The following is a 24720-nucleotide window of genomic DNA, read 5'->3' on the forward strand; positions in this document are numbered from 1 at the left end:
TTTTTGTCTTTTTAATTTTTTTCTCTTCTGTCTCCTCCTTTGTTTTTCATTTTTATTTCTTTCTTTCTGTTCCTTTCTCTCTGCTTTTTTTCTTATTCTTTCTTTCTTTCTTTCTTTCTTTCTTTCTTTCTTTCTTTTTTTATTGCTCCTGTTCATTTTCTTACTTTTATTTATTTAGATTTCTACCCGATTTTCTCCCCAATTTAGTCGTCTCCAGTCCCACCCACTAGTTAGGACTCCCCCAATCACACGACACTACCAGTGCTGGGAGGGTGAAGGCAGCACAGGCTTCCTCCGCGACCTGTGGAACCAGCCACTGCTTCCTTTTGACCTGCCGCTCACGCGACGTCACAGGACAGCCGAACGCAGTCAGAGGAAAGAGGAAAGCGCCGACAGCCAGATCTGTTACATCACCTAACAGACGCTCTGACCAGCATCATGCTGAGTGATGGGGGGAGAAGGGGGGCCATCCTACCCACCCAGAGAGGGCGAGGCCAGTCGTGCTCTATTGGACTCCCGGGTACGGACGGCTGCAGCATCACCAGGGATCAAACTCACGATCTCCTGATGATGCGGCCAACGCTTAGACGGTCGCACCACTCGGGAGTCTGGTTCTTTTTCTCTTTTCATCTCACACTTTCTCTCTCTCTCTCTCTCTCTCTCTCTCTCTCATGCTCTTTCTCACTTTCTTTTTTCTTACTTTCTCCTCTTCTTTTTCTTTTCCTAATACATTCTTTCCCTCTCTCTTCTATTTCTCTTTCTCTCGTTTGGTCTCTGACTCGCTTTCTTTCTTGCTCTTTCTTTTTATTTCTTTCATTTCTTTCCTCCATTTCCTCCCACATTCTTTACCTCTCTCTTTCTTTCTTTCTTTCTTTCTTTCTTTGTATCTTTCTTTCTTTCTTTTTTTCATTTCCTCCCACATTCTTTACCTCTCTGTTTATATCTTTCTTTCTTTCTTTCTTTTTTTTTCTTTCTTTGTATCTTTCTTTCTTTCTTTCATTTCCTCCCACATTCTTTACCTCTTTCTTCTGTTTCTATCTCTCTCCCTCTTTCTTTCTTTCTTTTTTCTTTCATTTCTTTCCTTCATTTCCTCCCACATTCTTTACCTCTCTGTTTATATCTTTCTTTCTTTCTTTCTTTTTCTTTTTCATTTCCTCCCACATTCTTTACCTCTCTCTTCTGTTTCTATCTCTCTCCCTGTTTTTTTTTTTCTTTCTTTCTCCTCTTCTTTTTCTCTTCCTCTCACATTCTTTCCTTCTCTTTTATTTCTTTCTGTCTCTCGTTTGCTCTTTCTCACTCTTTCTCTCTTGCTCTTTCTTTCTCCTGTTCTTTTCCCTTTTCCCTCACACACTCATTTCCTTTCTCTTATTTCTCTCTCTTGCTCTCTCTCGTTCTCAATGAGTGTGTCAGGCTGCCTAAAATGTGGGACACACACAGACATTCCAATGGAACTTGAATGGTGTAAAGAACGAGGGAGGACACTCTTCCTCAGTCTTTCTCACACGCACACATAAAGCCCACGTTCAGCGCTTGTTCAGCCCCCGTTCAGCCCCCGTTCAGCCCCCGTTCAGCCCCCGTTCAGCCCCCGTTCAGCGCCCGTTCAGCGCCCGTTCAGCGCCCGTTCAGCGCCCGTTCAGCGCCCGTTCAGCGCCCGTTCAGCCCCCGTTCAGCGCCCGTTCAGCGCCCGTTCAGCGCCCGTTCAGCCCCCGTTCAGCCCCCGTTCAGCCCCCGTTCAGCCCCCGTTCAGCGCCCGTTATTCAGCCGTCTGTTTTAGCCGGCGGTGCACCAGCCGTGCGCAGGATTCTGCATGCATACCGTTACGCAGCTCCCATCCCTCAAGGGACGTAAACCTCAGCACTTGTGCTCACTTCTCACGCTGAGTCAGTACGACCTCTGACTCCTTCAGCCCAGCTTGACCGTCAGGCTGCAGTGCTGACTCTTCCACAGCTTCGCGGCTCTCCGTTCTCTGCTCTCTGTTGCTTTACTAACCCTGTCATTCATTCTCTTCTTTATTAATCACTTGGCTTCCCAATGCTGTTGTATTATTTGTTTATACATGTAAAAACGCACTAAAAAAGCCAAAATATTACAGATTATTATCATTACTTTTTTGTTTTATAAACATTTATGCTAACTCAAATTAAAGAAAAAGAAGTGCTCAGCCTAACGTGAGGTAGACTACTAGTGCAGGCCAAAAATATAATGTAAACAAGAAAACAGACTTTGCTCTGCTCTGCTTTAAGCTTAAGCTCAGCTATAGCTGCTTTTCTCACATCTCCAGCAGGAAACTTTTCCTCAAAAGTTTTTTATAAAATATCTCTCATTGTTTGGCGTTGAGAGGCTGAGGTCAGCTTCGCCAACTTCTTACTAGAATGTTCCTGTTCCACCTTAAATGGTGCCTGAGGCTCCAGAATGTAACTGCTGCACCATTTAAGGTGTAACGGGAGAATTCGCATGAGGAGCTGACTTCAGCCTCGTGACTTTTTAGTGTTTTTTGTATCAGGAAACCAGCTGGAATGATTATAAATGCAGTAAATCCGTTCGTCCAAATTATCAGTGTTGATCTTAAATCTTGCCATTTCGTTAACTGCTAGTTAGGCGAGATTGTCTGCGTTGCTATGTTGACCAGCAGTCTGCACACCACTCTTCAGAGTTAAACGTTGGTGAATTAGGAAATATAGCCTACATTTACTCCGTTTAAGACCATTTATTGTTAAAACTCTGTCGAACGATCAGCAGAGTTTTATCTTAATGCGAAGGAGGATTATTTTAATTAATTCTGCTGTGGAGCGGCTGTGGTTCGGTGGTTGGTTAGTGTAGTGGTTAACACCTTTGCCTTCTACACTGTAGACTGGGGTTCAATCCCCGACCAGGGCAAGCACCCTACACTATACCAATAAGGGTCCTTGGGCAAGACTCCTAACACCACCTTGGCCTTCCTGTGTAAAATGATCAAATTGTAAGTCGCTCTGGATAAGAGCGTCAGCCAAATGCCGTAAATGTAAATGTAGATGGAGCCACAACAGGACAGTAAAAGAGCCACATGTGGTTCTGAAGCCACATGTTGCCGACCCTAAAACATTATTAACATTTGTTTAAGAAACTTTCAAATTTTATAGCAAAAAACCCAAAATGTGTGAAGTCTGTGCCCGAGTCTCTCCTGCTGGAGAAAATGTTATCATGATTATCTGTGACTGATAATAGTGTGGTGATTATGGCGATTATAGAGAAGATAAAGTCAGAAACTGCAGATTTTAGCGCCAAACGTTTTATTTAGTATTAGTAATCTCCTACATGTAGCATCAGATTATGTCCTGATTTTGATTTATTTATTTATTTATTTTACTGAAGGACATTGCCGGGCTGGCCCTTAGCCAAGCAGAGCCTGTTACTTCTGCTTCATCTGAAATCACAGGAAGCACGACCCAGACAGCCAGCGTGTGTGTGCGCAGTGTTGACCACGGCATTACCCATAGAGCACGACCCCAGCGATCAGGAGCTCAGTACAGCATATTAACTCACCGTCTGTGGGGTTACAGGCTGCTCGGCTTGCATGTCGCTCTACAGTTTGACCCGAGTCCAGACGCGATTGCTGTTCATTACTGTTTTGACCAGGCTAAAATCAGCCTTTAAAAGTACAGCTTGTAAGCCTGAACCACTTCCTCACACAAGTCTGTGTGTAACCCCAGTCTGTCCGTAACGCGGTTCTAAATGTAGCTCAGAAAACATGACTGACAGAAGAACCCATACATGCAGTTAAATCACCGGGTAAACATTGTAGCTCTGTCAGGACAGCAGACTTAGACATTTCAGCTCTTATGACTTTCAAAAGCCCTTTTTGAGCTTATTCCACTGCAAAATCCAGAATTATACAGAGAAATTTTGAAATGTTTTATAAAAAAAATGAATTTACATTTGTGTTCAGCCCAATCATGTTGGCACGGTCATATTAAAAATCCATATTTCCAAAACTGTAACAAAAAAAAATTCTTAATTTTAATGCATGTTAAATTAGCAGTATGTAAGTTGTTATAGTGGGTGGATAGATGGAAGGAAAGAAAGAAAGAACTTGCAGTTTCAGTAGCAAGACATATAACTGCACATAAACTTTAATATATGTAGAAAAATAGAAATAAATCTAGACATAAATTAAAGTACAAGAGAAATAAAATGGAAGTATATCTATTTGCATATTTACAGGGCATCTGACACAGATCTGTTGTATTTACATGACAGCAGCCACTGAGTGATATGACGTACACTAAAAGCACATATTACAGACATAACTCACTCAGAGCTGCAGCAATATTACAGGGTAAAGTGCGCAGTCAGTGTCATTAGAGCAGTAGTTATGATATATTGCACAGTGTTTATCAGTTGGAGAGGAGGGGTTTATTGAGCACTGCATTAGCACTGATACTACTGTCACTTTGGGGATGAATGTGGGGAGGTTTGTTACATGAGATTTAAGGATTGGACATATACATGGCCTGTTTGAGCATGAATGTAGCCAAACATGCCACATAGCATTAAATAGAGTAACTACAGTTGTCCAACTCAGAATGTGGCACTGTCATCAACCAGTTCATTGGCACTGAGGTCAAAAATACTAGAAATTGCTAAACGCCGTGTTGGTCATTATTGCTCCTGTGTGCAAAACAAGGTAAAAAGTGAAAAAAGGGTGGTTTTAAAGATTCTGGTCAACTAGCAGGCTGGAGTATCATACTGCAGTTTTTTCCTACTGCGATATGTAACAACACTTGGTAAACACATCAGTTATGGCTTATACTTCACTTTTTGTAGTTTCTACCACCCCCACTTTACTCAACAGTCTGATGAAAAATCTTCGTTTACATGCTCATCACAAGTAATCCAGTCCAAAATGCCACGCATGCATGGGGTACCACTTAGAATAAACGTTACCGTGACAGTGAGCATCACGAGTCCAGTCGGAGGGAGATGAGCAGCAGTGAGCAGTGCTTGTGTTTTTAGCTGCTTTAAACTGATGTCAGACTCAGGAAAACATACTTCACATGTTCTTATTAAAGAAGGTAGAGAGGAAGACGTCGGGTTCTGAGATGCATAAGCTGGACGTCCGTCCCATCGCCTCCTTTTAAAGCTCAGAGCGTAAACTTAGTCTCCTCTTAGTCCACAGACCAGTTTCTGCTCCGCCATGTTGAACACTATGAACTTTTGCTATGACGCGACACGCATGCAGAGCGGACTTAATCTTTCTGATAGGGAATTTAAGCAGATACAGATGTTTACACAGCTGTTCTTCTTCTATCTAACATATTATTTACAGGATTACCCACCTCGTTCAACCGAATAGAAATTATATTCCGAATGGCCTCAGTCGGATTAGACTATTCCGACTGGAGTGTGTACATGGACATAATCTATTCCGATTGAGCTGTTAGTCTGATTATTAGTGGATTTTTAGGCTGTGTGTAGACGTGGCTACTGTTTTGTGTTAATCTAGTTAAGATAGGGCTGCACAGCGCAGCGTTGTTTATCTTTTCTTTTGTATTTTTATTCCTCCACTTGTGTCTGTTTGTGTGAATGTTTGTGAGAGAATGAGAGAGTGTCTGTCTTACTTTCTTGGAGCCCTAGACCAGGTTTTTTTTCCCCCATACTCAATCTCCGTTGTGTTCCAGTCCCTGAGGGTTGCAATAATAGCGGCTGTCTGAGCTTCTAGTTGCGCTACAGAAGTTGTCAGAAGAAAAGAAAGTTCAACGAGAGAGAGAGAGAGAGAGAGAGAGAGAAGAGAGGACGAGTGCAGAAATAAAGTAAAACAAGGAAGAGAAACAGTCGGTTCATGGAAGTTTGGTTTCAGTGTTACTGCGTTAAACATTCATGTGGAATGACTACATGCACCTGATTTAGATTTAAATCGAAGCTTCTTCTTTCCTTCTGTAGAAGTAGCTGAACTTTTCATTGCATCTATGATGTTTTTCCCCCATGCCTCAAATTAGCCAAGACATGTCTGAGCTTTGCTTCGTTAATTTGCACCGGAGCTAAAAAGTTACTTTGTCTACTCCATAATGGAAGCATATCGCTGCTGTTGGAGCGAAACATTGTATGTCTATTTTTGCCGTTTTTGACAGTTTGAAAATGCCCACTGCCCTTTATATTGTTTGTAAATTTTATGATGAATGGACTAAAAGAAACAATCCAAAATGACTTGGAAAAAATCCGGTTCCATTGACGTGCATTAAAAGTAAAGTTTTTCCCTTCTGCTGTAAAGTTATAATTTTGGAGGTTTTTGTTTCGACAGCAGCGATACACACAATAATTAGCATCATTTCTAAATCATAACCCCAAACAACGGCAGGTTGTTAAATATTCTTAAATATACTTGATTGTGTGGTTTCCGACGCTTTGATATACTATCATTTACTGTGGCAAACGGTGACCTTTTGGCTAGGCCTTCAGCTTCGGTAAAAACATTGTAAGTCTTGTAAGTCGCTCTGGATAAGAGCGTCTGCTAAATGCTGTAAACGTAAATGTAAAAAATGAACCAAAACAGCTTTTCAATTAGGCTACTTTCTGCTTGCGCAGTGAGACTTCTAATAGTATGTTAGCACTAAGCTGACGCTGGACATTTTTTGACCATTGTAGATTTGTACCTTTGAAGCTTGTGAACATTTTTTGTTTGACGCTGTGTAACAGGCTTTAACGAACATAGTGGTTTCCTTGAAATATTGTAGTTTTGCAGCAACTCTTTCAGTAAAGAGCTCTTCTTGGGCTGATTTCCATTTCTAACAAGTAACTGAAACCTGGTGAGATAATGACCTGTGTTCATAGTCAGCGATGTGTATGGGGCTTTAATACAGAGTGTTTCCTCACAAAATTGGACCCAGTCATCCCTGATTGGTTGACTCCACTGTCAAATCCTGACTAATGCTAATCTAGTTAGTCTCAAGCATACGGCCTCCTGTTGGGCTCCTGAAGGCCAGACCAATGGCAGAGCTCACTTGCCTGTATTTACCCAGATACCACAGAAAATGGAATGAGTATTACTGCATTACGGGCAGAGTTCAAATAAAGCCATGATGATTAAACTAAAAAGTAAAAATGAGTTAAAATTACAAGCATATTTTTGTTTCCGGATATCATTAGGCCTTTTCTGAAGGCCTAGAAGGCCCTGACGGTTCCACGCTGGATATATGTAAAAATGAGACCTAATAAAAATTACAGCACAAAGCTGAAAACAGTAGTTGTGCCACCCTGAAGCCTGAATTCGCACTGTTGTTCTTTTTGTCTGTTTCTTGATGGGCAGGTTTTAGCACAGCGCTAATTGGTGTACACAATCTAATCTTACTTGTTAGCTGCTTTAGGCTCCTGTGCAGAACTAAAGAAGTGATATTCAGATAAAAAATGGATTGGCTGATTGGCTGATTGTGAGGTGAAGGGGGAAAATTGTGTACATTGGATTTTTTTTTTTCTCTGAATTTTTCCTTTAAGATCAGACATTGAAAACTTTGTGTTCAAGTAACTGTTTAGAGGACATGCCAGACGGAGAACCACAGAACTGTTATATATAAAAATACTGATGTGAATGAACAAAGAGAAACAAAGACGACACAAGGCCTCGAAACGAAAACACACCTCTGGATGAGTCCGTCTGACCCGCTCTCTGGGGTCCATGGTCATCTGCCCGTTTTATTAGGACAGGAGAGAAATGCAGAGAGCCGAATTTAATAGAAGCCAGAAGCTGGTTTTGGTTTAAAGGACAGAAAGGGCATACTGCTGTGGCTTTTCATCATTCCTCCAAGCTTCCAAATCCTGAATCAGAAAAGTCCTTTGTCACTTAATAATGTCCCAAATCATCCCGTACAGAGATCCAATTCAGTCATGTTTAGAATATCACAAAGAAGCCTCGTTATGAATGACCTACTTTTATTGCTGTATGTACTGAGCTGTAATGGGCGAGTTTCATGCTTTGTTCACTTTCTGTCGTTTCTCTTTTCCAGTATGCCTTTAATGACCTGAGCGGCTCTGTGTCTCTTGCCTGGGTTGGAGATGGAACAGGGGTGAGTGTCCCCATTGCTGCCACATATGAAAATTAAATATGTTGTTAAATATGTTGAAATGTTGTTGTTGTGTTTTTTTTTTTGTTTGTTTGTTTTGTTTTTTTTTCTGTGGGACTCCTAACTATAGGGCCAAGGGGTCCAAAGCATAGCAATTTCCACACATTTCCACCAGATTAGCCAAAGGGCTGTATAAATCATTCACTGAGTTTAGATAGAAACCACTGAACAGTGATATCCCACATTGTTAATAAGGGCCTTCACAGCCTTTTCGGTCAGAAATAACGCTGTTTAAATTTCTAAACCAATCCAACGCATTGTGAAGGAGGAGCTCAAAGTACGGGGTGGTGGTCAGAGGTGAAAAATTCAGGTCCAGAAAGTAAAAATCCTTTCCAGGATTTTGTTCCAACAGCCTGGCTTCTTTAGCTAGATCAAACCACCAGCAGAGCTGTCCAGGCAGTTGGAACAAAATCCTGGGACGGATTTTACTTTCTGGACCTGAATTTTCCACCTCTGGTGATGGTGTCAATATTGCTCAACTGACAACAAGCCTGTTGTTAGCCTGTGGATGCATCCCACCAAAAAACCCGACTCAAAAATAAACATTACCTTCTGCAAGGGAAAACAATTTGTACTCAAAAGAGCAGGGACTGGCAGTACTTGGGGTGGGGTTTAGGGGGGTGGACACTTGTTAAACTTTTGGTATGGGCTGCATAGCCAAGCCAGTCGTCTTCAGACGTGTATTCTTGTTAGTAGATCATGTCTGGCCCCATGAGGCTAGTAACTACCACTTACCAAGTAGCATAATGCTAACTGGTGGCTTTAATTTGGTGTTACAGCCATCGTAACCTTTAAAACCCTCTCAGTTGCTTTTTTTGTATTGCTCTGTTGAATCTCCTCAGCCGTGTGAGACCTCATGGCCTTGTTCTGAGTGTGTGAGTGTGTGAGTCCGACTTCATGCTCTGAGTGTGTGGAATGTGACCCGTCTGAATGGCATGTCATTGACAAACCAGAGCGAGCAAATTTCCAGAGCAAATTTCCAAAGGACGCTCAGTGCTCTGCTTCTTTAAACCGCAGACCACCACTCTAAATCTAACTGACGGAAATAGCCCTTAGAATCAGCCCTTAGTCAGCAAGCGGCCTATGAAATTGCTTGCTCAAGAGTTTTAGTGTAAACCACAAAAATGATTTCTTCTCTGGTATTTCATTAGATGTTCAGTTTGCTATTTTATATATTGCTGTTGTCGCACGAAAGCCTTGTATCTCCATTTTTGTCGTTTTTCATTTGACTTGACTTGCATTAAAAGTAATGTAGGTTTTGTCCTTCTCCTGTAAATGTACCATTTTGGAGATGCAAGGTTTTCTTCTGATAACAACAGGAATAGCAGTTCATTATGAACCTATATTAAGTCCAGGCACCTAAAGAATAATTAGAGATGCACAATAATATCAGAATCAGATTGTTATTGGTAGATATTTGCTTTAATAAAAGAAATGGCATAAAAAAACTACTTTTTCAAATATTATAATAATATTTTGTGTTATATTTATTGTATTGCAGAATGCTTTAGATGATGCTGTGCTGCTGCACTAGAATGTCTGCATTTTATAGATTAATCTGCATTTGTAAGCATCTATAAATACAGTTGTATGCAAAAGGTTAGATAGTTTCTTGGTTAAATGACATGTTTTGTTGATTTAAAGTATGTCGACATCTAAAGAGAACACATTTTGCGCATTTTACTGTTTACTTGCTCAATTTTACATATTGGAAAAAGTAAAAAATAAAATGTAGAAAAGCAGAAATTATGACAGATAAAAAGTGTGTGTGTGTGTGTGTGTGTGTGTGTGTATTGATCCACCCTTTGCAGCTATAACAGCTTCAACTCTTCTGGGAAAGCTTTCCACAAGCTTTAGGAGTGTTTATGGGAATTTCTGACCGTTCTTCCAGAAGTGTATTTGTGAGGTCAGACACTGATGTTGGTTGAGAAGGCCTGGCTCACAGTCTCCACTCTAATTCATCCCAAAGGGGTTCTATCGGGTTGAGGTCAGGACTCTGTGCAGGCCAGTCAAGTTCTTCCACACCAAACTCGGTCATCCACGTCTTTATGGACCTACTTTGTGCACTGGTGCGCAGTCATGTTGGAGCAGGAAGGGGCCGTCCCCAAACTGTTCCCACAAAGTTGGGAGCGTTAATTTGCCCAAAATCTCTTGGTGCTGAAGCGTTAAGAGCTCCTATCACTGGAACTAAGGGGCCGAGTCCAACTCCTGAAAAACAACCCCACACCATGATCCCCCCTCCACCAAACTTTACACTTGGCATAATGCAGTCAGACAAGTACCGTCTCCTGGCAACCGCCAAACCCAGACTCGTCCATCAGATTCCCAGATGGAGAAGGGTGATTGGTCACTCCAGAGAACTCGTCTCCACTGCTCTAGAGTCCAGTGGCGGTGCTTTACACCACTGCATTCCATGCTTTGCATTGCGCTTGGTGATGTAAGGCTTTGATGCAGCTGCTCAGCCATGGAAACCCATTCCATGAAGCTCTCTACGCTGTTCTTGAGCTGATCTGAAGGCCACATGAAGTTTGGAGGTCTGTAGTGATTGACTCTGCAGAAAGTCGGTGACCTCTGCGCACTATGCCCCTCAGCATCTGCTGACCGCTCTGTCATTTTACGTGGCCGACCACTTCGTGGCTGAGTTGCTGTCGTTCCAAATCGCTTCCACTTTGTTATAATCCCACTGACAGTGGACTGTGGAATATTTAGTAGTGAGGAAATTTCACGACTGGACTTGTTGCACAGGTGGTGTCCGATCACGGCACCACGCTGGAATTCACTGAGCTCCTGAGAGCGACCCATTCTTTCTCTAATGTCTGTAGAAGCAGTCTGCAGGCCTAGGGGCTCGGCTTTATACACCTGTGGCCATGGAAGTGATTGGAACACCTGAATTCAATGATTTAGATGGGTGACTGAATACTTTTGGAAATCTATATATTCCAATATGTTAACATCAGAAAATAAATTGAACGTCTGTGCAAAAATGTGCAGATAAATACTGCATTTAAGTTCCTGTATAGGATCTCACCAAGGATACGATTGTGTCATATTTTTCTGTAATGCTAATCCAGGTGGATGTAGTCCCGGCTTCAACTCTTAAATGTTTATGTATCTGCATTGACAGATATGTATGTGAAAAATATCAGGTATTGTCCCAAAACTCCCATATCGGTGCATTACTGAGAATAATTATTTAGTCTGGGTAAACTGTGAAACTGGCCCCCAAAATGAGCTTTTTTTTCTGCAGAAAGTCGTGGGCCGTGAGGAGAAATCCTTTGCTTTAGGTGGTGAGAGTCTGAGCTTCAGCTGAAGAGCTAAATGAAAAGCTGTAAGAGTCTTACAAGCAAGCGGATTTGCTCGGGCCTGTGCGCTGTGGTATCTGTCTGTTTGGCCGAGACTCTGAATCCCTATTAAATGCTTCAGTGCACAGCTAAGCCTGGGTTCCCTCGTCAACTGACCTGCTCTGACCACACCTCTTTCTCTCACACAGAACGCACACACAGACTCTGACAGGGGTCTTCAACCCTGCTGCACTGGTTTATAGCTGTTTAAATTTCTCCTCGCAGTGATTGTTTGCCGTTCCGTAGGAATGCAGTGCATCATAAAATCTCAGATTTCTCCACTATTTCATTTTTTTTTTTTCTTTTCTTCACAATCCCAAATTATTTAAAGAATACATTAATGGAACACAGACTACATAACACACACACACACACACACACACACACACACACACACACACACACACACACACACACACACACCAAACCAAGTTTAACTAATGCACATCAGCTTTATGCACACTGGAAAAAAAGGTGAGCTGTATGATTTCTAATTTGACTCACCTGATTCTGCTTCTGTGCACCAAGAGCAGCAAAGCTTTAAAGAAATCTGTTTGCATTTTGATTCCACAGTCATACACTGTATATGTTCTCTGTGTACCTTAAAGGGCACTCTGTTCTGTTATGACCCTGTTAGAGCTCAGATCCCACTGGGGTAACACTGAATTATGAGTAATGTTGTTTATCAAACCCAGTTTGATTTGAGTTTGAGTTTTTATATCGTTGTTGTCGGAAGAAAACCTCGTATCTCCAAAATGGTAACTTTACAGGAGAAGGACATAACATACTCTTAATGTAAGTCAGTGGAACCGGACGTTTTTCCACACCATTTTTAGCCATTTCTTTGTGTCCATTCATCATGAAATTTACACACAGTGTGAAGGAAAATGGGCATTTTCAAACTAAACTCCCGTGTAATGTGCTGCCGTTGTGTGTTGCACCATGGAGCCTGAACAGCAACATTTTGTTCCAGTGTGTACGTTTTACTGAGAAATGAGACACTTTTGTATTGAACTTTTGAATTTTACTGCATTGTGCTTATTTAAACTGTATATTGCATTGTTTGCTGCTGTGGCTTGAAGGTTATAAGCCACTTGAGGCCATGCTTACATGGATTTTACCACAGGTAGGCGTTTCGCATCCAGACCTAGCATCACCCTTTAACCAAGATCACTGTTACATACGACCTCTCGTGGCTTATTGCTTGTCTCGTGACAGAAAACATGTCTAGACTAATTGGAATGAGGGGAAAATGATGACGTAGATTTGATTTTCAGCTGTGCAGTGTAGTGGCCCTATGGGTCCGGCATTGGTTAGCTCGGCTTCATCTCGCACTGTATAGAGCCGGTATACTGTATGTTTGTGTGCAGGTGCTGCTGGTCCTCACCACATTTCAGGTGCCTTTCTTCATGATCCGCTTTGGCCAGTCCAAACTGTACAGAAGGTAAGAGTATGAATGAGTTCTGGGGACCCACGGAGTCCCTTTCACACAACCCTCACAAAAACCCTTTACACTACATGACCTCATCAGTTTTCAGTCAGTCTTTTGAACTGAAGCTTTGTAGTCATTTAGGGACACATTAGGTAGAATACTGTTGTAGGCTAGTTAACCCTTTAAACTCTAAAATCTAGGATTATTAGTCATTTTTAGTTGCTATTAATCTAGATTTAGACTTATTGTTCAGTATGTACTGTTAATTCAATAATAGTATTTATGAATAGTCCTTCACTTTTTATTGTTTATTAATTATAACTGTGTGTCCTTTCCTGTGAGTCAGCGAAGACTATGGAAAGTCCTTCCAGGATGTTACGGACCTCATCAACAACACCTTCATCCAGACCGAGTTTGGCATTGCCATTGGCCCAGAGAACTCTGGGAAGGTGAGGGTCCATGATCTTATGTGCTCCACTGCTCAGTTCAAAGCGGCCAATTAGAAGTTTTCAGTCTGAAGGTTCAGTAAAAGGTTCAGTGTGTAGTCTGAAAGTTTTGGGGGGTAAAAAAGGTACAGATGTGTCATTTTGCATCTCCACTCCTCCAGGTTATCCTCACAGGTGATGTGTCTGAAGGGAAGGGCGCACGGATCTTCCGCTCGCTGGATTTTGGGAAGAGTTTTATTCCCTCTGACCTGCCCTTCCAACCGATAATGCAGATTGCTTACAACCCGGAAAACAGCAGCATACTCACTTCCATCAGCATCACAGTAAGAACAACAGCTGTTCAATAAATAAATGCTATATTGGTGCTATCGTAAAAAACGTGTATCTCTATAGATAAAGGAAAAACATGTTAATGTACGCAGTTAATTAATTTAATATAAGGTTTTATTCAAAGTGAATTTGGACCATTCTGATTGGTCCATTTTTCATAAAATATTTACATAATGAAGCAGACACTTCATAAAGGGCTAATTAACATTAACCTTAAGCAGTTCATGTCATAGTAAGAGTCTGAGCATTTGGATGGTTTACAGTGGAGCTTTGTCTTTCTAACACAGTATGACCTGTGGCTGTCTACTGATTTTGGACACAGCTGGAAGAAGATTCACGACACAGTTTGTTTGGTGAAATGGTAAGTCGCAAGCACAGAACCTCACAGGGAATTGCACCAATATTTCAATTTTTATCTGTAATTTGGCCTTTAAGATGTAAACAAAGTCATTTAGGGAGGTTTAATGGGAAATGCTCCATTTTAGAGAAAAATACTAAATCAGAGCTGTTCACAGTGGTTGTGATAGGAACCAGACATCTGAAGACTTTAATGCCTCCCTCTTAGAAGGCTATTACATGAAATGGTTAGAAATACACCGTTTAATGTCTGAGACTTTATTTATATTAAGAGACCTCATATCTTACATTTGATAACCTTATACAGACGTGTTGATATTTGATATATAGTTTTAATCTGTTTAAGCTATATTAGTAAAAGGGCATTGTGCCTATTCAGACCATTGACAGTGGCACGGCATTTATTTATATAAAATTATGCTTTAAATTTTATATAAAACAAGCTTTGTTTTAATTCGAGTTTGGCTTCAAATTCCAGCTTCAAATTCCGAATATTTTATGGAAATATGTAATGGAAACGACACGCTAAGCAGTGATTGGAGGACTAAGACCGCAAAGTTTGGTTCCACAGATTTTTAATTATTTTTTTTCCAGAAAAGTTCTGAGTAGACATTAACGAAGTCATTCAGAGTGGTTTGGCGTGAAATGCTCTGTTCTAGAAACCGACTCAGAATCACTCACAGTGATGGTGATAAGAACCAGGTGCACTGGTGCAGGTCTAGGTACACTGATTGATTTGGATTGTAAATAAAATGGCTATATTTATACTATATTACCATTTTACATCAAACCACTCTGAATAACAAATAATAAATAATAATAACTGAATAAATAGTATTTTTTTTAACATCTTAACCACCGGACGATTCAGAAATTTTGAAAAACTGATGGAATTATCATTTAATAATTTACCTTAAGGTTGTTTCTCAACACTTGATTGGGTGGGCTTGTGCGGTCAATAGCCAGGATACCATTATAAACCTGTGTGGAATGGAAAAAGTACATTATAAACCAGTGACAGAGATTTTAGATCAACATTTCTGTTCCGGAAACGTTAAGGATGATTATTTTATGAGTTACGTTTTCATCTTTCATGTTTCCTTTTTTGTTTGCTCCTTGGTCCCTGTTTGTTAGTGATTCAGGTAGCAGCGCATGGTGTCCTAGTTTTGAAAGGGTTAATGATGTTTTGTGATGTATCTGTGTGGAATTTCAGGGGCAGTGCCGACACTCTGTTCTTCACTTCAAACCCCAATGGATCCTGCAGTAAGTGACTTATTGTGTCTCGTATCACCAGCCAGAATGCAGTAATTTAGTCATTGCAAGTAAAGCAGTACAGCAAATTGCAGCTGTTGGAGGAAAACCTTGTATCTCTATTTTTGATGGGTTTTTTTTTGGTTTTTGACATAATTTGCAAATGCTTGTTACTCTTTAAATTGTGTGTAAATTTTGTAATGAAAAAACAAAGGAACTGGCCCAAAATGACTTGGGGGGGTGGGTGGGGGGTTGCTGGGGGCTGGTTTCATTGACTTACATTAAAAGTAAAGTAGTTTTTTTCCTTCTCCTGTAAAATTGCAATTTTGGAGATACGAGCTTTTCTTCCAACAGCAGCGAAATGAACTGTGCCAGAATAATGAGCATATGTGTACTCTTCTTGTGTAAGGTGACAAGGGTATGCTGGAACTGAGGAAGACCTCTGACTTTGGCCAAAGCTTTAAGACTATAGGGAGCAGGATCTACTCCTTTGGGCTGGGAGGTCGCTTTATTTTCGCCTCAGTCATGTCTGCCACGGTACGTTCATGGACCTCTGTTTTGTTTAAGTGTTGTACAGAACTGATCACAGCTCTTACTCTCTTGTCCTCTCTCTGTGTGTCAGGGTTCGACACGTATGATCCACGTGTCAGTGAATAAGGGTGAGGTGTGGAACATGGCCCAGCTGCCCACGGTGGGACATGAGCAGTTTTACTCCATACTGGCCGCCAATGACGACATGGTATTCATGCATGTGGACGAACCTGGAGGTGAGTCACATCCACATACTTCTGTAGAATGAAGAAAGGGGCCCAAACACTACGCTCGGGCAGTATGGCAAAAAATATCATAATAATGTAAGACGTTTCTACAGTATACGGTGTATATCACAGTATTTCATTATCTGAAGTTTGAGAAGTTAACTGAACTCTTTTCAATGGAACATGCATTTGTTCAGTCATGTTGAAGTACTGATGACGCCTGTGATGCCCTCAGAACAGCTTATCTTAAAAGATCAACCAATTGAAAGCTTAAGTGATATAATTTTTTCACAATATTTATTGTGAGTACAATGACAATGTTATCAGTTATTTCCTGTTTATGGAAAAGAATGTTTGTTCCATCATGTTTTATCAGTAAATCAGTAAAATCGTTTTTGTATTGGCTTCAGTTTTCTCGTCTATGCAACATCAGTGGGGTTAGTCCATCTGAGATGATAAAAAATGTAAGGTGTTGCAACAAGACTATAGAATTATGCAAGAGTTTTGGTTAAATGACAGTTTTGTGGATTTTCTAAATGAAAATAATTACATAAGAAAACACCTCTGCACGTTATAATGCTCAACTACAGTTCATTTGCTGAATTTAACATATTTGGGAAAAATAAAGCATAAAATGAGGTCTGTACAAAGTTTACATGTTAAATTCAAAGCAAATAGAAATTGTGCACCTACATGTGCAGGAAAATGCCATATAGTATAGATTGTGTAGAATGTATTCACTTATTTTCACTTAGAAGATCAACAAAACCTAATTGTTAAAACTTTTGACATATGACTGTGTGACAGATTGTCCTTGGATATTCTGAAAGATGCTGTTCATTATGGTGCTCTGACTACTCATTTCACCAGAGATTCAGCTGCAGGCTATTCTTGAAAGGAGTAGTGGATTTAATATGTAAGCAAAACACCAAGATAATTAAAAAAATGCACTTACATCAAAGTAGGATTGACAGCCAGATTGAAAACATAAGGATTTCGCTGTAATAAACCTTGATTGTCCTAATTTCTCTGGTGTCAGTTTTTCAGTAGTGGTATTTTGACCAGGTTACATTCACTGTTGATTCTGTTTCTTACCCCTGTCTCTCTGTCTGCAGACTCAGGAATGGGCACCATCTACGTGTCGGATGACCGAGGCATCGTGTTCTCCAAGTCACTTGAGCGCCATCTGTACACATCCACAGGGGGCGACACTGACTTCACAAACGTCACGTCCCTCAGGGGGGTCTATATGACCAGTGTACTAGCTCAGGGTATGCGTGTGTAACTCATTTCCCTCTAATGTATGCGACAGAGACGGAGTCATACTCGCACCAGCGAGCGGTTCTTTAGCATTTTCTTTCTTCATTAGTTCTTTCTTTGATTTTTAATATTTTATGTTTATAGCAAGCGTATGGCCATTTTCAAATAAGCTGATTTAAGCTGTTTTGGTTGGGGTCTGTTCAGCCAGCTGCTCGGCCTTTCTGCACACTGTGCTGCTGTTCCCCCAGGAGATGGGGGAGGGATGGGATGCAAGGCTTAAGCAGACAGGAGCTGACCGGATCACTTTTCATGCCATTGACTCGAATATACATTTATATGTTGTTGCTGTCGGAACAAAAGCTTGTATCAACAAAATGGAAACTTTACAGGAGAGGGAAAGTCCTTCCTAACCTAGGAAAGTTTATCGTGGTAACACACAACCTCAAGTGTTCTGTTGCTTTTATACAACAGTTAAATAAGTAAGTAAGAAATAAATAAACTGGGCTGTGAATGAAGCGTTATTATAGTTCCTTAACAAGCAGCTTGTTGCTACAACTCCGCCCACTCGCTGCTCAGTCTGCTGTAAGCCCCACCTTTTGAGGTACAGACTGAGCCAAACTGCCACAATATCAAGTTTAGCTCAGTTTTGTCCATTTTTGCCACATCAGTATTAATGTTGTTTTGTTCCAGCCAGTCTGTAAAGCAGCTTACAGCTCATTTAGTTTGGCGAATGGTATCGGGTTAATTTCTGGCTGATTCCAAGTTGTTTAGCCGTTCTTCTGTCAAAAGCTGCTCAGTGGTGATGACAGTTTGGGAATTTAGTGTCGTCTCGTCTTCAGAGTCTGATCAAATCAGCTCTCGGTCATATGTGTGTCCATATGAGTGTCCATTTTCTGTTTGTGGCAAAGTAAGAAGTAAAAACATTCAACTGGCTCTAGCGTCTCCTACAGCTGTCGAAGTTGTTGCTTAGCAACAGTGTCGTAGCGGAGTGATGCAGTGCTTGGGGGGGGCGTGATTATGGCAAGAGAACGCCTCTCAACCAGTCAGCTTGCGTGGTATAAATATGATACTTAGGATTGCAATAATTTAATGCAAGTTAATGTAATGAGTTTTTTATTAAATAGTTGTGGACCATTTATTTTGGTCCTTTGATCATGAAAAGGACAGCTTGTGTTTTCAAATAATGTCAAAAGGGAAAAAACGACATGGAGATACTCGGTTGTGTTCCAACTGTATGATCTTTGGAGACAGCCAGTGCACAGCATAGGCTGTGATATGATGTAATTAGATGTCATCATGCAGGAAGAACCAAAATTCTCGCTTGCAGCTTTGCTGAATGTGTAGTTTGATTCGCCGGTTTGAAATTTCTTTGCGCAGCGCGAGAGCTTGAAGAAAATCCCAAAATCTCACACTAAAACCGAGAGAGTTAGCAACCTTATGAATTCACCTGGCACCAGATACTGGGCCTCTTGACAAAAGAAAAAAACCAATATGACTACTAAGGAAGGAGATTAACACAGAGCTTAATACTTGACTTTGTGGTCTTGAGTAATTCACTTTTTTATTAGCAAATAAACTAAACTGCGTTCATTTTAGTGATTTACTTTAAAGTGGCCAAATAAAATGAACCAAAAAGCTGTTTTTGAGCTTCCTCTCAGTCCATGTTGTACTAATTGTGCTTGTTTTTGTTTCCTGTGTTTGCTGAAAAGGTCTGATTTGACCTGATATGTGCTACTCTTGTCTTTGGCTGTGTAGATGGTTCTGTTCAGACTGTCGTGACGTTCGATCAGGGGGGGAAATGGAGACCCCTGCAGAAACCCTGGAATGGGGAATGTGACTCTACCACAGGGGATCCTGACAGGGTGAGGAGACACACACACACACACACACACACACACACACACACACACACACACACACACCAAACCAAGTTTAACTAATGCACATCAGCTTTATGCACTTTGCTTCTGTGCACCAAGAGCAACAAAGCTTTAAAGAAATCTATTTGCATTTTGATTCCACGGTCATACATTGTATATGCAGACATGTAAGAGAGTAAAAGCATCCATCCAGCTTTAAAGTGATCAAATTATGGAACTTTTATGTCCTCCCTTTTTTTTAATTGCACTCTATTCAGTATTGACAGTCATACATTGAAATTTTGCACAACTGGCCAACATACAAAGAATTTTCAGAAAGATTTTCTACGTAAGTCCACAGGGGGTCCAAAGTTTCCAGAATTTGTCCATTTGGTGATGTAGGTTAGTTTTTCCGAGGGAAGCAGTGCTGTAGCTTGGGAAAGCCTCTGTTCAACAGTAGGTGGGTCTGTGACTGGCCCGTCAAATTAGGGTCCTTTTTTTTTCGTTTTGCCAGAAAAGCATTAGAAACAAAACACTGCCGTCGGTATCATTCTGTCCCAGGAAATGTCGATTTTTTTTTTTCTACACTGCCAAATGGCATAGAAGAACGTTCCTTTTTCAGTTTTACATTTAAAGCACAAATTAGATCTGCCTGCAAACATCTTTTGCAGGCGAACAGGTGTAAAGTACATCCTATTCATGAGTTTAAAGTTAAGCTCATGAACACCAGATGAGGTACACTGGACAAACAATCAAGCCAGTCCTCTTCTGAGAGGTTGGTCTAGGTTCTTTTCCCAAATTTCTCTGAGATGTGCTCACTTTTAAATGAAACAGTTTGATGTAGTATGTATTAGGGTGGGCCAATAGATGATGCCATCGTCCACGGTCAGTGACTGATGGACATCGCGATTGGAAGCCAGCGTTGTGATGCCACCTTTCAGTAATGCTCTTTGTATTTTCACCATGGTACCTAACCATTAGCTTCAAGCTAGTGGGGTTAGCTTGGTGCTATTTGGGATTTTTATGTCAGCTCTAGTTTAAATTTGGACATCTGTAGTTTGTAACAGGCATTATTTACTCGGTATGTCTCAAATGAATTACGTTTCTTTTTGGAACATAAAACCCACAAATTGGGGAAAATAAAGCCTCCATGTTTATGGTATTATTTATTTTCTGTTTGTGTTGGTTTGTCAAGTTATGCATATACAGTTTTCAAAAAGACAAATTCGCAGTTCTTGGCCAACGAAGTGATTCTGTCTCTACCATTATGTGAGCATGTTGAGACTAATGGACCAATAGAAATGGTTTAAAACAGCTCACCATTACAGAGGTAGAAGGGTTTGTTATGACAGCCACGACATGCAGGCTTTATTTGCCTTCCTCTTTCTTCCCATACAAGGACAGAATGTGGGCAGAGTCAGTGCCATGCTTTTTGTTTATAACTCCCAGCCCAGGCCTTACGAGAGCCAAACCTCCAGGCCTTTTGAAATATCACTAGCAGTTCCCACAGCTTGACACATGCGTCTCTCGGGACAGCGTTGATGTGAGTGCTGTCGTTACTGCCTTATTTCTTTCTTTCACAATCTGCTGACTCATTCATTTAAACATGGAACATGTTGAACAGTTGTTGGTTATTAGTAATTGCATGCAGATTCTGTGCCTTGTTTTATTGGTGTTATTGCTTGTGTATTTTCTATTTTTGGGTTGATATCACAGAATGGAGCCAACTTACTTTTAAAGAAGCAAAGAAACAAGTAATCTGTGTTGAGTGCACTTGATCTGTTTGACACTTGTGCATTTGTGTTTGTGGCTGGTGATCCTACAGTGTAGTCTCCACATCCACGCCTCCTACAGCACCTCCATGATGCTCAATGTGCCGATGCTGCCGCTGACGGAACCCAACGCTGTCGGCCTCGTCCTCGCTCATGGTATCTGACCACAATACACACAATTGCAAACCACCGATTTTTATGTATGAATATTGCTGCCTTTGAGTCCTGTCAGCAATATCGCTTTTACGAGATGGTTGACGATGAACTCCAACACAGTGTCATATTTACTAATGGGAAGCTCTTCTTTTCAGTGAGCTCAGAGTTTCCGAGATGGAGGCATGTTAACAAAAACACAATGATAGCTGCTGATAAACTGGCAGAATTTCAGTTATTAATCAGCCACAACAATCGACCATCCACACGTGGAAATACAGATATAAGCATGTTATTAGATCCATCTATCTGCATTAAAATGCATCCTGTGCTCTTCACTTTGTTGGAGTAATGCAAAATACACACTCTTTTTAATGGCGGAAAAAACATTATTTCCAGTGTATCGATCTTATTTCCAACTAGAACCACTTGAACACAAATTAAGTCGTACTTACGAGCTCCGAAATCGTGAGTAGGAACTTCCGAAGAGGACTTGAAGACAGCGTTAGTTTCAACTATGCCAAATCAAATTGCGGTCAAATGCTACAAATAGCAGTACTATGTAAGATTTGAGCTTGTCTGGTATGTAAAACTGTAGAATCCTTTTTAGTGTTGTTACATTGATCCTATTGGCATCACAACTGTCCTCCTGAACTTCATTGTGAACATTATTGTGTTGTGCAACTCGTAATTGATGTCTTTCTCTATGGTATTGAGCAAACAATACAAATTCTAGTCTTGCTTCTGCTTTTATTTGGTTTGAAAAACAGCCGAATAACTTATACAGACATAGAAATTGACTAGACTAGACTACACTAGACGAGACTAGAGCAGAACAGAACGAAGTGTCTTTATTGTCATTGTTCAAGTGCAGTTAGTTTTGCCATCTCACAGTATAAAATATAAATGTATATGTATGATAATTGTGCAAATGTAAACCTAATACAGTGTACAAAACAGTAAAGCAGCTCTACAACAATTGTGTAAATACCAAGTGCTGTAAACATCAGCATTGCTTATTAATAGACAGGGGTATTGCACTTCAGTACTGGCTGTGCACAGAACCAGCAGATGCAATGGAATGTAAACAACAATGCAGGTTTCATTGCTTAAGTGGTTACAGAGTGTATAATATTGTGAGGTCAGGATGTAAAAGTCATGAATTCCCTGATATTTAATATGAAATGATTGCAATGCTCCACATAACAGGATAATAAAACCTGTGTAAACCACTTTTTCGTCAGGTGGTACAGTCAAGGAGTCAAGGCTTACGTGGCAGCGTCTGGGATGGTGTGAATTCAGCAGTGGCCTTTGAGTGGCCTTATAAGCATCCAGTGTTGCTCTAGGACAGGGGCATTCAATTAAAATCCTGTAAGGTCCAGTTAAAGAAAACTTCGTCAAGCGAAGGTCCAGAACATCATAATGTCTAACTTGCATCATGATTCAGTGTCATGTACTGTTTACTGAAGTAGCCTAGTAGGTATATCAACATCTTATACAGTCAACAACTGAATGTCAGATCAAATAAAGCACAATTCAGTAACATTTCAACAACATTTATTGTCAGTTTTCTTTTTTTAAAGCACATCACTTTCTTCTCTGACCGCTGTTTCTCTCCTCGCCCCTCCCCTGGGTGTGTGTCACTCATTCCAGTCTCAGTCCTCATCGTAATGCACAGATCTGATTGGCTGAGCAGCGTCACGTGTGATATTTACAATGCACACGATTGGTCTGTGTGTCTGCCGGGCCGCTAAAGCTACCGTAATGATTATAAATGTTACGCCGGTTAAAATAGGACCACCCCATCAAAATGAAATAATTCTCCATAGTTTATTGGTTATAGGTCCAGGTCCGCATAGGACAGCGTCTGGGTCCGAACCACGGTCCACCTATTAGTGACCTTTGCTCTAGAATAAATGCTGGACCTTGCTTGTTTTTCCTGCTTTCTTTCATCTGTATTTGTCTCAACTTCACCATCTATCTCCGCTCTTCTTTGCAGGCAGCGTAGGGAATGCTGTGTCAGTGTTGTCTCCTGATGTCTTCGTGTCTGATGATGGGGGATACACGTGGTCACGGGCACTCAAGGGACCCCACCACTATTCCATCCTAGACTCGGGAGGACTGCTGGTGGCTGTTGAACACACCCCTGCACAGCCCATCTATCAAATCAAGTAAGTCTGCCTACCAGGCACATGCAAAGATGGACCAGAGAGGGGGGGGCGTGAGCCCCTGCTCTTTTGCCCACAGGGAATAGAGCTTGTAGCTTGGCTGACATGCCGCCCCCCTCTGATGCAGTACTGACCGCCTTGCTCCTTTCTCCTCCGACCTGAGTGCTGGAATACCACCAGTGACAAACACTGATAATCATATTCCATTATGTGGTTATTTTATACTGCTTAACACCCACATAATGTGGCCAGTAGGAGGTGTTAATAACTTGCCACACAGTGTGTTTTATTGTTAGAATAGGTATTTATATGAGACTCTGCGGAGCTCTTAAATGGAGTTATAACCAAAGTTTATGTGGTGATTAAATAGTGCAGTGAGTGACGCAGCTTTGCACACAGGTCACTGGCGTTCAAATCACTGCATAGATGTTTGTGTTTTTGGTTGCCTTTGTCAAAACTCATAACACTACTTTTAAACAACGGGTAAATCATATTGATTCTGAGCAACAAAAACAAAACCGATAAAGGCTGCTCTCAGGTCAGGTGGCTCTGTTCTGTGTGCTGTAGTGCCCTAATAATGCCCTGGTTTTTAGCCCTGACTCAGGTTTATATTAGTATTGTAATTGGCTAATGTAGTGAGGTAAACGTGCTGTGTTAGATCAAAAACTAAAGCTAATCATTTATTATTTAGAGTTCTGGCTTCTGTTTTGTCTTCAGATTATGACTCTGAAATATTGCTTCGTAATATTCATTTAGGAATGGATTTTAACAGCTGTATTTTGGTTGACTTTTGAAAGCATTTGTATTCACAAAGCTGATTTTAGATCATGTTTTTAATTTATTGTTTGGGTTTTGTTTTGGTATCAGATTCTCCACAGACGAGGGCCAGTGTTGGCACGTGTTTAACTTCACAGATGAACCAATATACTTTACGGGATTGGCCTCTGAGCCTGGAGCTCGGTCCATGAATGTCAGCCTATGGGGTTACAGGGAGTCTATGCTAAGTCAGTACTGGGTGTCCGTCACCATTGACTTCAAGCAGCTTTTCTCCAGAGACTGTGAGTATATTGGTGTGCGCATGTGAATGTGCCTGTGTGTGTTTAACGTGTTTTGCAGGCATAAAAGGTGAGCTCTGCTTGGCCATCTGAACTATTTAGAGACTATTCCAGCTGGGAATTTACTTATCAGTGAAGTATTTTTGTGTTTATAGTGGTTCTGGATGCTTGAAATTCCTCATTCAGATAAGCAAGAGAAGTAAACATGGTGCAGGTTTCAGCCAGGACGCTCCGTCTCCCCCTGCAGGTGGTGAGGAGGATTACGTGCAGTGGCTGGCCCACTCGGATGACACCAGCGACCCGGCTGACGGCTGCTTGCTGGGATACAAGGAGAAGTTGCTACGGTTACGGAAAGACTCTGTGTGCTGGAACGGACGTGATTATATAATCACCAAGCAGCCCACCCCGTGTCCGTGCACACTGGATGACTTCCAGTGGTGAGAGA

General features: G+C 41.1%; 1 protein-coding gene across 3 annotated transcripts in view; it reads left to right on the forward strand.

Moving 5' to 3' along the window:
• Positions 1–24720, forward strand: part of sort1a (sortilin 1a) — a 50326-nt gene that overhangs the window by 11170 nt on the left and 14436 nt on the right. For all 3 annotated transcript variants that reach the window (XM_017711132.2, XM_037532195.1, XM_017711140.2), the window contains exons 2-15: positions 7977–8036; positions 12805–12878; positions 13213–13315; positions 13474–13635; positions 13930–14003; positions 15213–15262; positions 15660–15787; positions 15873–16017; positions 17124–17279; positions 19024–19130; positions 20953–21055; positions 23052–23223; positions 24088–24278; positions 24523–24712. In XM_017711132.2, coding sequence (XP_017566621.1) covers positions 7977–8036; positions 12805–12878; positions 13213–13315; positions 13474–13635; positions 13930–14003; positions 15213–15262; positions 15660–15787; positions 15873–16017; positions 17124–17279; positions 19024–19130; positions 20953–21055; positions 23052–23223; positions 24088–24278; positions 24523–24712 — 1715 coding nt within the window. The remainder of the gene's footprint in view (positions 1–7976; positions 8037–12804; positions 12879–13212; positions 13316–13473; positions 13636–13929; positions 14004–15212; positions 15263–15659; positions 15788–15872; positions 16018–17123; positions 17280–19023; positions 19131–20952; positions 21056–23051; positions 23224–24087; positions 24279–24522; positions 24713–24720) is intronic.

Source organism: Pygocentrus nattereri, chromosome 21, assembly GCF_015220715.1.
Source record: "Pygocentrus nattereri isolate fPygNat1 chromosome 21, fPygNat1.pri, whole genome shotgun sequence".
Taxonomy (NCBI): domain Eukaryota; kingdom Metazoa; phylum Chordata; class Actinopteri; order Characiformes; family Serrasalmidae; genus Pygocentrus; species Pygocentrus nattereri.